At 45.8% G+C, this 12103-nt stretch overlaps 1 protein-coding gene across 1 annotated transcript in view; it reads left to right on the top strand.

Annotated features, from left to right (window-relative positions):
• The window catches only part of LOC307103485 (uncharacterized protein), a gene marked incomplete at its 3' end in the record, with an annotated part of 334890 nt that extends 330461 nt beyond the window's left edge, over window positions 1-4429 (top strand). Inside the window, exon 10 of the mRNA XM_079777833.1 lies at window positions 4326-4429. Coding sequence (XP_079633959.1) covers window positions 4326-4429 — 104 coding nt within the window. The remainder of the gene's footprint in view (window positions 1-4325) is intronic.
• Between the last annotated feature and the right edge of the window lie 7674 nt (window positions 4430-12103).

The raw sequence follows: 12103 nt of genomic DNA, 5'->3' as shown, positions 1-12103 counted from the left end.
CAGGCCAGGTGCCTCCCAACTGCCCGCTCCTGCTGGCCATCTTGTGGTGGCCATCTTGTGTCCACATGGGGGCAGGATCTTTAACCACATTGGGGCAGCTATATTGTGTGTTGCAGTGATGATCAATCTGCATATTACTCTTTTATTAGATAGGATAGAGGCCTGGTACAGGGGTGGGGGCCAGCTGGTTTGCCCTGAAGGGCATCCCAGATCAGGTGGGGGTTCCCTTGGGGTGTGGGGCAGCCTGAGCGAGGGGCCTGTGGTGGTTTGTAGGCCGGCCACACCCCCTGGCAACCCAAGTGGAGGCCCTGGTATCTGGGATTTATTTTCCTTCTACAATTGAAACTTTGTAGCCTGGAGCGGAGCCAAGCCTGGGGCTCCCTCCGAGGCAGGCAGCCATTTGTGTTGGGGTTATAATTGAAACTTTGTTGCCTTAAGCGGGTGGGCACGGCCAGGGTGTGCGGAAAGCTTTGCTTCCCCTGTTGCCGGCGGCAACCCTGGCCTGCTCTCTCAAGCTCCATTCTGCCGCCATTTGTTTGAATTTGTTTACCTTCTATAATTGAAACTTTGTAGCTTGAGTGGAAGCTTAGGCCTGGCAAGGGCAGGCGGAAAGCTTGGCTTCCTCTGTTACCTAGGAAACCTTGCTCTCTGTGGCTGTAGCCATCTTGGTTTGGGTTCATTTGCATACTCGTTCTGATTGGATGGTGGGCGTGGCTTGTGGGCGTGGCTTGTGGGTGTGTCGAAGGTATGGTCAATTTGCATATTTGTCTACTATTAGATAGGATGTTATACTTTAATAAACAATTTATCTTAAATTTTTAAAAAGGAAATAAGTATACCTGAGCACAGTACACATTTTTAAACGATCTTACTTTAGATGAAGACGGGGGATGGAAAATTCCTGGTCTGCCATTAACTTGTAGCAGGCCTCAGTGGCCTAATAATAATAAAATAACAGTTAATATTTATTATGTACCAACTATCCCTAAAACATTATGTCAGGTAAATCAGTAGGGCATTTTATTTAATTCCAAAATATTATTTCAATAAAGGTAATATCATACTCATTTTACAAATGTGGAAGCAGAAGTCAAAAACAAAATTGAGTAACTTGCCCAGAGTTACAGCATGTATCAATGACACAGGCTGCATTTGCACCTACATCTCTGGTTCCTGAGACTTCTCTTTCTTCAATGATGCCATGATCCTGCTTAAAAGAGAGAGGTCATTCAGTATGTCTTATATTCCTCTAGTACAAGGTTAGGATCCATGCTAGAGTAAATCTCTATGTGCATATGTACACAGATATGTACACACACACACACACACACACACACACACACACACACACACACATCTGTCTGTATGTGTGTGGGTGTATTTGAGTGTTCATGTAGTGGTCAAGGCTCTGTCTGCCCAGTGCCAAGATCTAGAGGAAAATTGAAAAAAGTGAAGAAACACTGGTATTTGATTTTTTGAATTGGGTATTCAAACATCTGAATGAACTCCCTCTCTTTGTTTCTCACACAGATATTTGTTTAATACAGACATGGGTTCAGGCTTAGTGACCCGATGGGAAAATTGATCAGAATTCATTTCCCTGATGTTTTCCTTGCTTCTGCTAGTCCTGATCTTGAACTTAGAATAATAAAACTCCCAAATTGAATCTGGGCACAGGGTCACCCAGCCAGAGACTATACTTTTTATCCTTTCAGTAGGTGTGGGATGTGACCAAAAGTAACTGATACGTAGAACCTCCAGGTCACCACCTTAAGGACAATGTCTCTTATGCTGGACTTGCTCTTTCCTTCCCTGCAGGCTGGAAATTAAACAGACAGTAAGCCAGCCTCAGCCAGAGATGAGGATGGCCCAGAAACAAGTTGGAAAAAACCTGGGGTGTCTTATGGAATGGAGCCACCCATTAACCCAGACTACTTTCCTTCAGACTATTAGGTAAGATAGAAATAAACCTGTTTTACATCAGCCCAATGCACAGCCCCAGTGCATGGGCTTCACAGGAGAGCGGTTAATTCACAAAAACACATGAACAAGTTCCACAGCCAATGGCCAGTAACTCAACCCTCGGAGAGAAGACAGTTGGGTCCCCAAGTGCGAGACAACTCTGTGGGAGGCAGCCTCAAAGGGCCACTTAATGTCCCCTTCATAACCTACAGCACAGACTCATATACACTTTTTTATTTGATCCCCACCCCAGATATATGGGGTAGGAATAAACTTTATTTCCATTTTGTCTGAGAAACTGGCTTTCAAATAACTGTCTTGCTTATGTTAATAAGTGACATAGAGCCACAGGCTGTTCATCATTTCTGCTCCCCCTGAGAAAGGGGCTGCATGAAAACTTGAGGCATTGAAGTGGCTCCTGACAGATGCATTTTTACCTTGTTGTAGAGCATCTATAAGTCCCGTCTGCATCTAAAATGATGCAGGAATTTAAGGAGTCTTACTTTCTAAAAATTGAGGTAGTATCATTGACTTAGAACATTGTATTTGTTTCAGGTGAGCAACAATAATTTGAAATTTGTATACAGGGCAAAATGATCACCACAATAAATCTAGTCACCATACATCAGCATACAGAGTTATAAAAAATGTTCTTCTTGTGATGAGGACTTTTAAGATTTACTCTCTTAGCAACTTCAAAAGATGCAATATAGCAGCAATTTTCAACCGGTGTGCCTCAAGAATTTTTAAAACATGCAGTACCTGACTATTTGGCCAGGGACACTGACCTCTTTTCCCTTAGACTGTTAAATAAAAAGTGACAACAGCCAATATGACAATAGCGTTCAATGTGAATGAATAAAAAGTATACCTATTTTTTGTCAGATTAGCAAAAAATATATTTCTTTGCTGTGCCATAGAATTTTAGTAATCAGTTCATATGTGCCATGAGATGAAAAAGGTTGGAAATTGCCGCAATACAGTATTATAAACTATAGTGTCCATGCTATACATTGCATCCCCATGACTTATTTATTTTAAAATTAGAAGTTTGTACCTTTAGATCATTTCACCCATCCCCCACATCCCTTCTCTGGCAACCGCCAATCTATTCTCTGTATCTATGAGTTTGCTTTTTCTTATTGTTGTTTTAATATGGCTCTTGTTTATTCCTGCTGGGATTGCACATGGTACAGCCACTTTTAAAGACAGTGTGGTAGGGTATTTTGTTTGTTTATTTTAATATATATTTTTATTGTTGACAGCATTACAGATTTGGCTTTTGTTTTGGTTTTAGACTCCACGTGTAAGATCATATGGTGGTTGTCTTTGTCTGACTTATTTCACTTAGCATAGTGCCCTCAAGCACCATACATGTTGTCATAAATGGCAAGGTTCCATTATTTTTTATAGCTGAATAGTATTCCATCATATATATATATATATATATATATATATATATATATATATATATATATATCATCTTCTTTATCCATTTATCCATCAATGGACACTTAGGTTGTTTCCATATCTGAATATTGTAAATAATGCTGCAGTGAACATAAGGTTGCATAAATCTTTTAGTTAGTGTTTTTGTTTTCTTCAGATAAATACCAGAAAGTGGAATTGTTGGATCTTATGGTAGTTCTATTTTTTATATTTTGAGGAAACTTCACACTATTTTCTATAGTGGCTGTACCAATTTACATTACCACCAAAAGTTCACAAGACTTCCCTTTTCGCCACATCCTTGCCAACACTTATTTTTGTCTTTTTGATAATAGCTATTCTAACAGGTGTGAGGTGATGTCTCGTTGTGGTTTTGATTTGCCTTTCCCTGGTGATTAGTGACATTAAGCATCTTTTCATGTGCCTGTTGGGCATTGTATATCTACTTTGGGAAAATATCTATTTAGATTCTCTGCCCATTTTTTAATTGGATTGTTTGTTTTTCTGCTATTGAGTTGTATGAGTTCTTTATATATTTTGGATATTAACTCCTTATTGGATATATAGTTTGCAATTATTTCCTCTCATTCAATAGTTTCATTTCATTGATTACCTTCTTTGCTGTGTAGAAGATTTTTAGTTTGATGTAGCCCCATTTCTTTTTAAAAATATATATATTAATTTCAGAGAGGAAGGGAGAGGAAAAGAGAGATAGAACATAAATGATGAGAGAGAATCATTGATAAGCTACCTCTGCATGCCCTCTACTGGGAATCAAGTCTACAACCCTGGCATGTACCCTGACCGAGAATTGAACTGTGACCTCCTGGTTCATAAGTTGATGCTCAATCATTGAGTCACACCGGGGGACTAACCCACTTCCTTATTTTTGCTTCTGTTGCCTTTTCTTTCAGTCAGATCCAAAAAATTCATCACCAAGACCAATGTCAAACAGCTTACAGCCTATGTAATCCGTCTACCACTGTCCTTGGACAACCTTGGGTTCAAGTTGGAGTAACTGGACAACCTTTTGACTATAACCTAGACTTTATCCATTTTTTTCCATATTTTTGAGAAATTATTGACATACACCACTGAATAAGCCTAAGGTGTATAGCATGATGGTTCAATTTACATATATTGTGAAATGATTACCACAATGGGTTTAGTTAACATCCATCGTCTCATATAGATACAATAAAAAGAAAAGGAAAAATATTTGTTCCTTGTGATGAGACCTCTCAGGTGTTTCTCTCTTAATAACTTTCACATATATCATACAGCAGTGTTAACCACAGCCATCATGTTGTGCATTACATCCCTAGTGCTTATTTATTTTATAACTGCAAGTGTGTACCTTTTAACCACCTTCCTAAAATTTCCCCTCCATCCATCCCCACCTCTGGTAACCACAAATTGTATATCTTTTTCTATGTTTGGTGTTTGTCTCCTCATTTTTATTGCTGAATAATATTCCATTGTATATATTCATATACATACACATATACTATCTATATTATAAAAAGCCAGGGGCCATAACGCCATAACAACCAAACGACTGGTCACCAGGAGGTGCATTGATGGGTCTTGCAGCGCAGTGGGTCTTGGTCCCAGTGGTGCGGCCAGTGTCTGGGTCCTAATGGTGCGGCGGGTTTCTGGGTCCTGCCAGTGTGACGGATTTCTGGGTCTTGCACGATTTCGTGCACTGGGCCTCTAGTCTCTCTCTCTATATATATATACATATATATATATATATATATATATATATATATATATATATATATATATCCCTAATAAGCAAATAGACTGAACGGCAAAACAACTGAACAACCAAACAACCAAACAACTGGTCGCTATGATGTGTGCTGACCACTAGGGGGCACGCATGGAACATGTTGGGAGTCGGCAGCAGGCAGCAGAGCATGGAACATGGTGGGCATCGGCCATGGCGGGATGGTAGAGCAAGTGAGTGGGGGGCCAGACCAAGGTGGAGCACTGTCATTGGGGCGAGCCTCTGGTGGTTACTGAAAATTCTTTGCTCCTGTGCGCCGTGGTCCTGCCCAGCATTTGCACCTGCTGCCGGCGCCTGGCACTGCTATCAGTGGGTGCAAGCGGCAGCTGCCGGCCCCTATTACCCCTCAGGTTCCACCTCCCCCTGCTCCTGAGGGGGTGATTAGGGCCACAGTCTCCTCTCACACCCATGCCAGACCCACTTGCACCCGCTGCCTGCACCCAGCACTGGCCCCAATTGCTTAGCGCCATCAGTGGGTGCCGGGGGTGACTGCTGGCCCCGATCATCCCTAAGGGTTTCTCCACCATCCCCTGCTCCTGAGGGGCGATCGGGGCAGCAGCCGCTGCCCGCACCCGCTGACAGTGCTGGCCCTGCTTGCACCCGCTGCTGGCACTGGCCCTAATTGCTCTGCGCCGTCAGCAGGTGCGAGTGGGGCCAGGGCCATCAGAGTGTGGAAGCAGCGGCAGTGGGAGAGGGGCTGTCAGCAGACAGGGGACCGGGGGCCATGGAGGGAGGTGCCAGGCAGGGGTGCAGAGGATGGGCCAAGACCTGCCCCTGTGCCCAGTGCAGCCTCGCGGCCCACAGTTCCTTTCAAAGTGCACAAATTCCTGCACTGGGCGCTAGTGTATGTATAATATACATGTACTTATACCTCACAACTTCTTTATCTCTTCATCCATCAATAGACTTTGCCCATTTGAGTCACATTTTAATAAAATCTGTGGCCTACAGCACACTCATGTCCTCATTGGAGCCTCATGACAAACCTGTACAGTGAGTATTTTTATTTTCCCCATTCTCGACAGATGAAGAAACTGAGGCTCAGAGAAGTTAAGCAACTCGCTCTTGGCACCACAATAAATCAGTGAGATTCTCCACGTCAGACACTCAGCTCTGTGTCTGGCCCTGTTGAAGTGCACAGTAAAGTGTTTGTTACTATTTTGAATAGTAGGTTGGGACTTAAGTTGAGGTGTCCTGGCTGTAAACCCACTATTCCACTTGGCCTCCATCCTGTAGCTCTTCCTCTCCAGTCTCCCTGTCTCTGAGTCTGCCTTGGTAACCTACCTGGTAATGATGAGGGCATCACTGACATGGTGCTTACCCTGTGTCAGGAACTGTTCTGCGTGCTTTCCAGTTATCGACTTGTGCCCATGCCCTCCTGCCCTAGACTACCAGGAACACCTCTGTAGCTGAACAGCATTGTGATGACTGAGGGAGAATGCACATCATAGGGGACCACGGGGTATCTCACTAGAAGTTGTTAACAGGGACTTAGAGGATGTGAGCTTGAGGTAGGTGATTTTGGCGAGAATTCAAGGAAGCAAGTGTTTTCTCTGCATTGGGCACATTTATGAAGCAAGTGTAATTCTATGATTGGATTCTTCATGACTTTTATTTCCAAGGAGAGTAGAAAGAAGCTAAAGAAGTAGCTAGGAAAGGCCCAGCAATCATATGAGCTGGGAGAGGGGCATGTTTGGTGTTTTTGTGGTTTGCGTGGTGCCCATTTTTGTATGTGCTTAGAAGAAATTATAAAATAGTCTCTCTCTTTTTTTTTTTTTGTCTCATTTGTGAGATTGTTTGTGTTCAGTGGAGAGCTTCACAGCCCAGCTGCAGGTCCCCAGCCAGCACCTAACAACAGCAAGGTCTTGCTCCTAATGGCCAGCCACCTCACAGATGTCAGGGACTGCTTGGCTCATCCTTGTTTACTTCATCTTCACAACAAATGCATGAGTTAGATTTTATTAGTATCCTGGGTGAGACACAGAATTTAAGTAACTTGCCAAAGTCACACAGCTAACAAATGGGAGAGCTAGGGAGAGGGTCCAGGCGGTTTGGCTTTAGAAATCTTCTCTCCTCACCACCAGGCATGTCACCTTTTCAGTGACCTTAACGGGGCCTAAGCCTACCTGTAACCCCTCAGCATTTGACCCTCATGGGACACTCTTATCTACTTCCAACCATATGCTGTGGATTCCCTGCCTGGATACTCATGTGGTTGGATCCCAGAAGTCCACGGCAGGCCAGCCTTACCCTCTGGAAAGCAGCTGGAATGCCTGAACTAATAGGCTGCCTGGACCATTTGCTCATTCCCAGCCCAGATTCTCTGAAAACCTGCTCCGCCTGCTTCGTTGGACAGCCCCCATCGTCACCTCCCATTCCTCCCCAATGTCCTCCCCACCCTGGTGAATGAAGCTTGTTTCTGGAGAGGCTGGATTTATGGCCTGCCCGGCCCCCAGCGCCGGCAGTTGTGACATCCTGAAAGAATCTGAGGAAGGCCCCCTCGGGTGTTAGATGCTGCCTGCAATCTTGGAGGCCTCGATGCGATGCGTGGGGAAAAGAGCTAGCTGAGTCTCCACCTAATAGATAACTATCCTTCGGCAACTTACTTAACCCCTCTGGGTTCATCCGCCTTACAACTAAGGGCGACAGTGCCCATCTCGTGGTGGTGTGGGGAGAATCACATGATGTAAGATTTAGCGGGAAACTGAGGAAGGGATTAGGTTTCCTGGCTGGGTTGATGTGGAAGACAGAGAGCAAACAAAATAGGACAAAACAAGCTAGAAACTGTCCCGCACACGGGAAGCCCTCCAGAACTGTTCATCCCCCCTCCTCTTTGGAACTAGAAGTAGCGTCAGGTTGGGGACTAGACCCTAGAGGCCATGAGAACAGACGCTGGAATCAGAGTTCCATGTGAGAGAGACAGAACAGCAGCCTGTTAACAGCTGTGGACCCGCTAACAGAAGACTGCTCGTATTCATGCAGGTGTGTTGGAATTTTGGATTAACTTCCAGGTGACTCTTTCTGCAATTATCCAAAAGGGGGAAGAGCAAGGTGCCAACGCACCCCAGGAGCCTCTGCTTCGTGTTTATACTCGCACTTTCCAGGCCTTCCCACAGCCTATCCAAGGGAGCCAGCCCCTCTTCCTGGGGCTCCGCATCTATCCCAGAACTGCCACTTCAGCTTCTCCCATCCCCTTTGTCTAGAGCCAGTGGAAATTCGTTCAGGATGGCTTCTACCCACCTCCCACTTGATATATAAAAATGCTCAACACTCCAGTTACATTTTTTTTTTAATTTTTTTTTAAATTTTTTTTTATTGAGGTATTATATGTGTACATATCTTACCATTACCCCCCCACCCCACACCCACACTTGCCCTCACCCCCCATCCAGTTACATTTTTTAAAATACATGGTTCATATCCCTGTTTGATGCAGTGCTTATGCATCTTATACCTGGAAGTCTGTGAGTCCCAGGGCAGGTTGCTTCACCTGGCGGGCTTTTCTCTCTTCACCTGCGAAGCTGGAGTCACTGATTTGCACGGTTGTTGGGATGAGTGGGGAGCTGGCATCTGTGGAGGGATGGGACTGTGAGGGGCTCCCAGCCCAGGTGGGTTCCCTTCCAGGTCTCCCACCCCACTAGGGTGTTTGCATCTGAAAAGATGCAGAGGGGGAAAGGGCAGTGCCTGACTCTGAAACTGGAATTGGTAACACAGTCATTTCAGGCTTCAGGGAGACAGGGGAGGGAGGGCACTCCCTGACCACATCAATGGTGGTGACGTCCTACTGTGTGCAGCAGCCAGGCCCAGCCAAAGTGAGCGGCACTGGAGAGTTTCAGTCTCTGAGGCGCCTAGGAATGTACGATATTAAATGTAATGGGAAGACTATTGGATTGAGCATGAGGATGAACATCTCAGTTCTCAATCAGGTGCCACTATTTCATGGCTTTGGAAAAGTCCCTTAACCCCCATCTTTTTCTTCTCTGCCTCCTCAATAGCAGAAGGGAAGTTCCCATAAACTAAATGCTAAGCACTTTACTTAGTCCTTACCACGACCCTTTCCAGTAGGTACTATCATTAGGCCAGTTTACAGAAGAGGAAACCCAGGCTCAACAAGGCCAAGGAGCTTGTCCAAAGTCACACTGGCAATGAGCGCTGGGCGGTGAACCCAAGCGAGCAGACTCCAGAGCCTGTGCTCTCACCTTCTACCACAAGCTCCAGCAGCACCAGAAGGCTTCCCCCTGCCTATCTGAAACCCGGGAGAAAACTGCTGACCCCACCCCACCCCTGACAACCTGCCTTCTTCTTCTAGGGACCTCTGAGGATCAGATGGGCTTCGTTAACTCTGAGATGCATTGCAAGTGGTGGTATCCTATGCCCTGTGGCTTCCAAGGGCAGCATGAGCACAAAAGTCCTTAGCATAGACCAAGAAAGGCAAATCTCAGCTCCAAGTGCAGGCAGTCTTTCCACAGGGAGTGCTCTGAGCGAGCTGGGCTGCCTCAGAGGCAGGGCGCCCTCCCCACCCCCACCCCTCAGAGCAGCAGGGAGTTTCATTCATCCCCTAAGAGAGCAGGGTAATGGGAGCTCCTTGCACAGGGCTACCCCCAGGCTAGGCACTCCACTCAGTGGGGTTCCCCACCTCTTCCTCTCTTCTTCATCTGTGCAGTGCTCTCAGCCACCATTTCCCTTCCCGATTTTGTGAATTCCCTTGTTCCTGTGAGGTTGCCAGAGCCGGACTTGACCTGAAAGGCATTTGCCAACTCCATCTCAGCCCCTGGGGCAGGGGTGGATATGCAGGAAAACATTTTTCCTAAACTCTGGCTCGGACTCCTTCAACATCTGTGGAAAACAAGGGAGTTTACCACACAGCTCTCACACAATCAAACACTCAATTAATGCTTGGCTCCCCGGCGCGACCTTTCTCAAGAAAAATCGCATTTAGACATTTTTCTCCACCTCTCCCCATGTTTCTGAGAGAGGGAGTTCTGAGGCCAACCATAGAGAAAGTCTTTGGTTTCCCTCCTGCAGATTGTTGCTCTAATACTGGGCCAAAGCATGCAGAAGGGACCACTGAGCTCACCCCGCTGTGACCTCCTCAGGGCCTGGGCGGGGACAGCACTGGGACTGAGGTGAATGGCTCACAGGGAGCAGCAGCTCCTGGACGGCTTTCCCCGGCATGGCCTCACGTGAGAGGACAGGACAGCCATTTTCTCAGGAACTCTGGGAGGTGTGTGTGTGTGTGTGTGTGTGTGTGTGTGTGTGTGTGTACCTAGTAAGGGAGAGAGAGACACAAAGAGGGGCAGAGACAGAGACAGACATAGACAGAGAGATTGAAACAGAGATGCTATGATGCCTTTGGGAATTTTCCATCCCTTTGAGATCTGGAGCCCTAGCCTCAAAGTGTGGTCCATAGACCCGCAGCATCACCATCACTCATGGGGTTGAGCTTGTCTGAACCACAGCATCATGGGCCTCACTCCAGACTGACTGAATAGGAACCTACATTTTGTCAACACCCTCGAGCAGTTCCTAGGCACACTGAGGTTTAAGGTTAGGTGGCCTCAAAGCTCCTAGCTATGTTCCATGGAAGTCCAAAGCCCCAGGGCCCATTCTATGGAAGTCCAGGCCCCTCTCCAAACTGTGAATTTCCAGGGAGCTCAGTCTCTCAGGGTCACCACAGGGGACTCTGGCACAGCTGCTTCCCCCACATAGGACAGTGTATAGCTGCCTTTGCCCTCTTTTGTTCACTCTCTCTGTTTTTTCATATCAAACAAGATGGGAAATTTAATCCCTTCCTCAGTTTCCACCAAAAAGCAACTCACTCAGAGCGTGTGTGTGTGTGTGTGTGTGTGTGTGTGTGTGTGTGGGTGTGTATGTGTAGATTTTCCCAAAATGTGCTGAATAGTGGGGATGGAGCAAAGCAACCACTGTAACCACTTTATGCTGAACACTAGACATCTCTGTGCCTTGACCACACAGCTGTGGGAAATCTTCACTGGCCCAGGTGTCCCCTGCTCCCCCTCACCTCCTTTGGATTATTTCTTCCCACCTCTCCTCCTTGGCCCCTCTCCTCTCTTCTCTCTCATACCTCTCAGGCACAAAACACCCCCATTTTCTCAGACAGAACAGCAATGACATCCCTTCAGTAGTCTCACACTGTGTTCTCAGGATTCACCTTCTGCCCTACATGTCTCGAAAAGACGACGACTCCCACCTATGTTCATTGCAGCACTGTTCACACTGCCAAGAGGTGGGAACAGCCCACCTGGTCATTAATAGAATAATGGAGAAACAACATGTGGTATATGCATACAATGAAATATTCAGCCTTAAAAAGGAAAGAACCTGGAGGACATTATGCTAATTAAATAAGCCAGTCACAAAAAGACAAATACTGTATGATTCACTTATATAAAATATTTGAGTAGTCAAATTCATAGAAACAGAAAGTAGAATGGTGGCTGCCAGAGGTTGAGGGGATGGGGAAAATCAGAGGAGTTGTTTGATGAGCATCAAGTTTCGGTTTTGCAAGATGACAAATTCCTGTAGAGAGGTTGCACAACAATGTAAATATACTTAACACCATGAACTGCACACTTAGAAATAGTTAAGATAGTAAATATTCTTTCATTTTTTAAACCACAGATAAAAATAAACAGAACACAGATATTCTGAAGAAAGCATGTAGCCTTCTGAGTCTTAATTTTCTCACTGGTAATTGGGGGCAAATATATATATGTACTAGAGGCCCATTGCACAAAGATTCGTGCAATAGGCTTTCCTTTCCCTGGCTGCCGGCACCAGTTTTCCTCCAGCACCCAGGACCTAGGCCTTCGCTCTGGCCGCCACCTTTCGTCTTCGCTCCGGCCAGAGCCTTCAGTCTTCGCTCCAGCCAGAGCGCTG

The sequence above is a fragment of the Cnephaeus nilssonii genome, assembly GCF_951640355.1.
Source record: "Cnephaeus nilssonii genome assembly, chromosome: 7".
In the NCBI taxonomy this organism is placed as follows: domain Eukaryota; kingdom Metazoa; phylum Chordata; class Mammalia; order Chiroptera; family Vespertilionidae; genus Cnephaeus; species Cnephaeus nilssonii.
The sequence above is the reverse complement of the archived record's forward strand: the minus strand, read 5'-3'. Positions and strand labels throughout refer to the sequence as shown.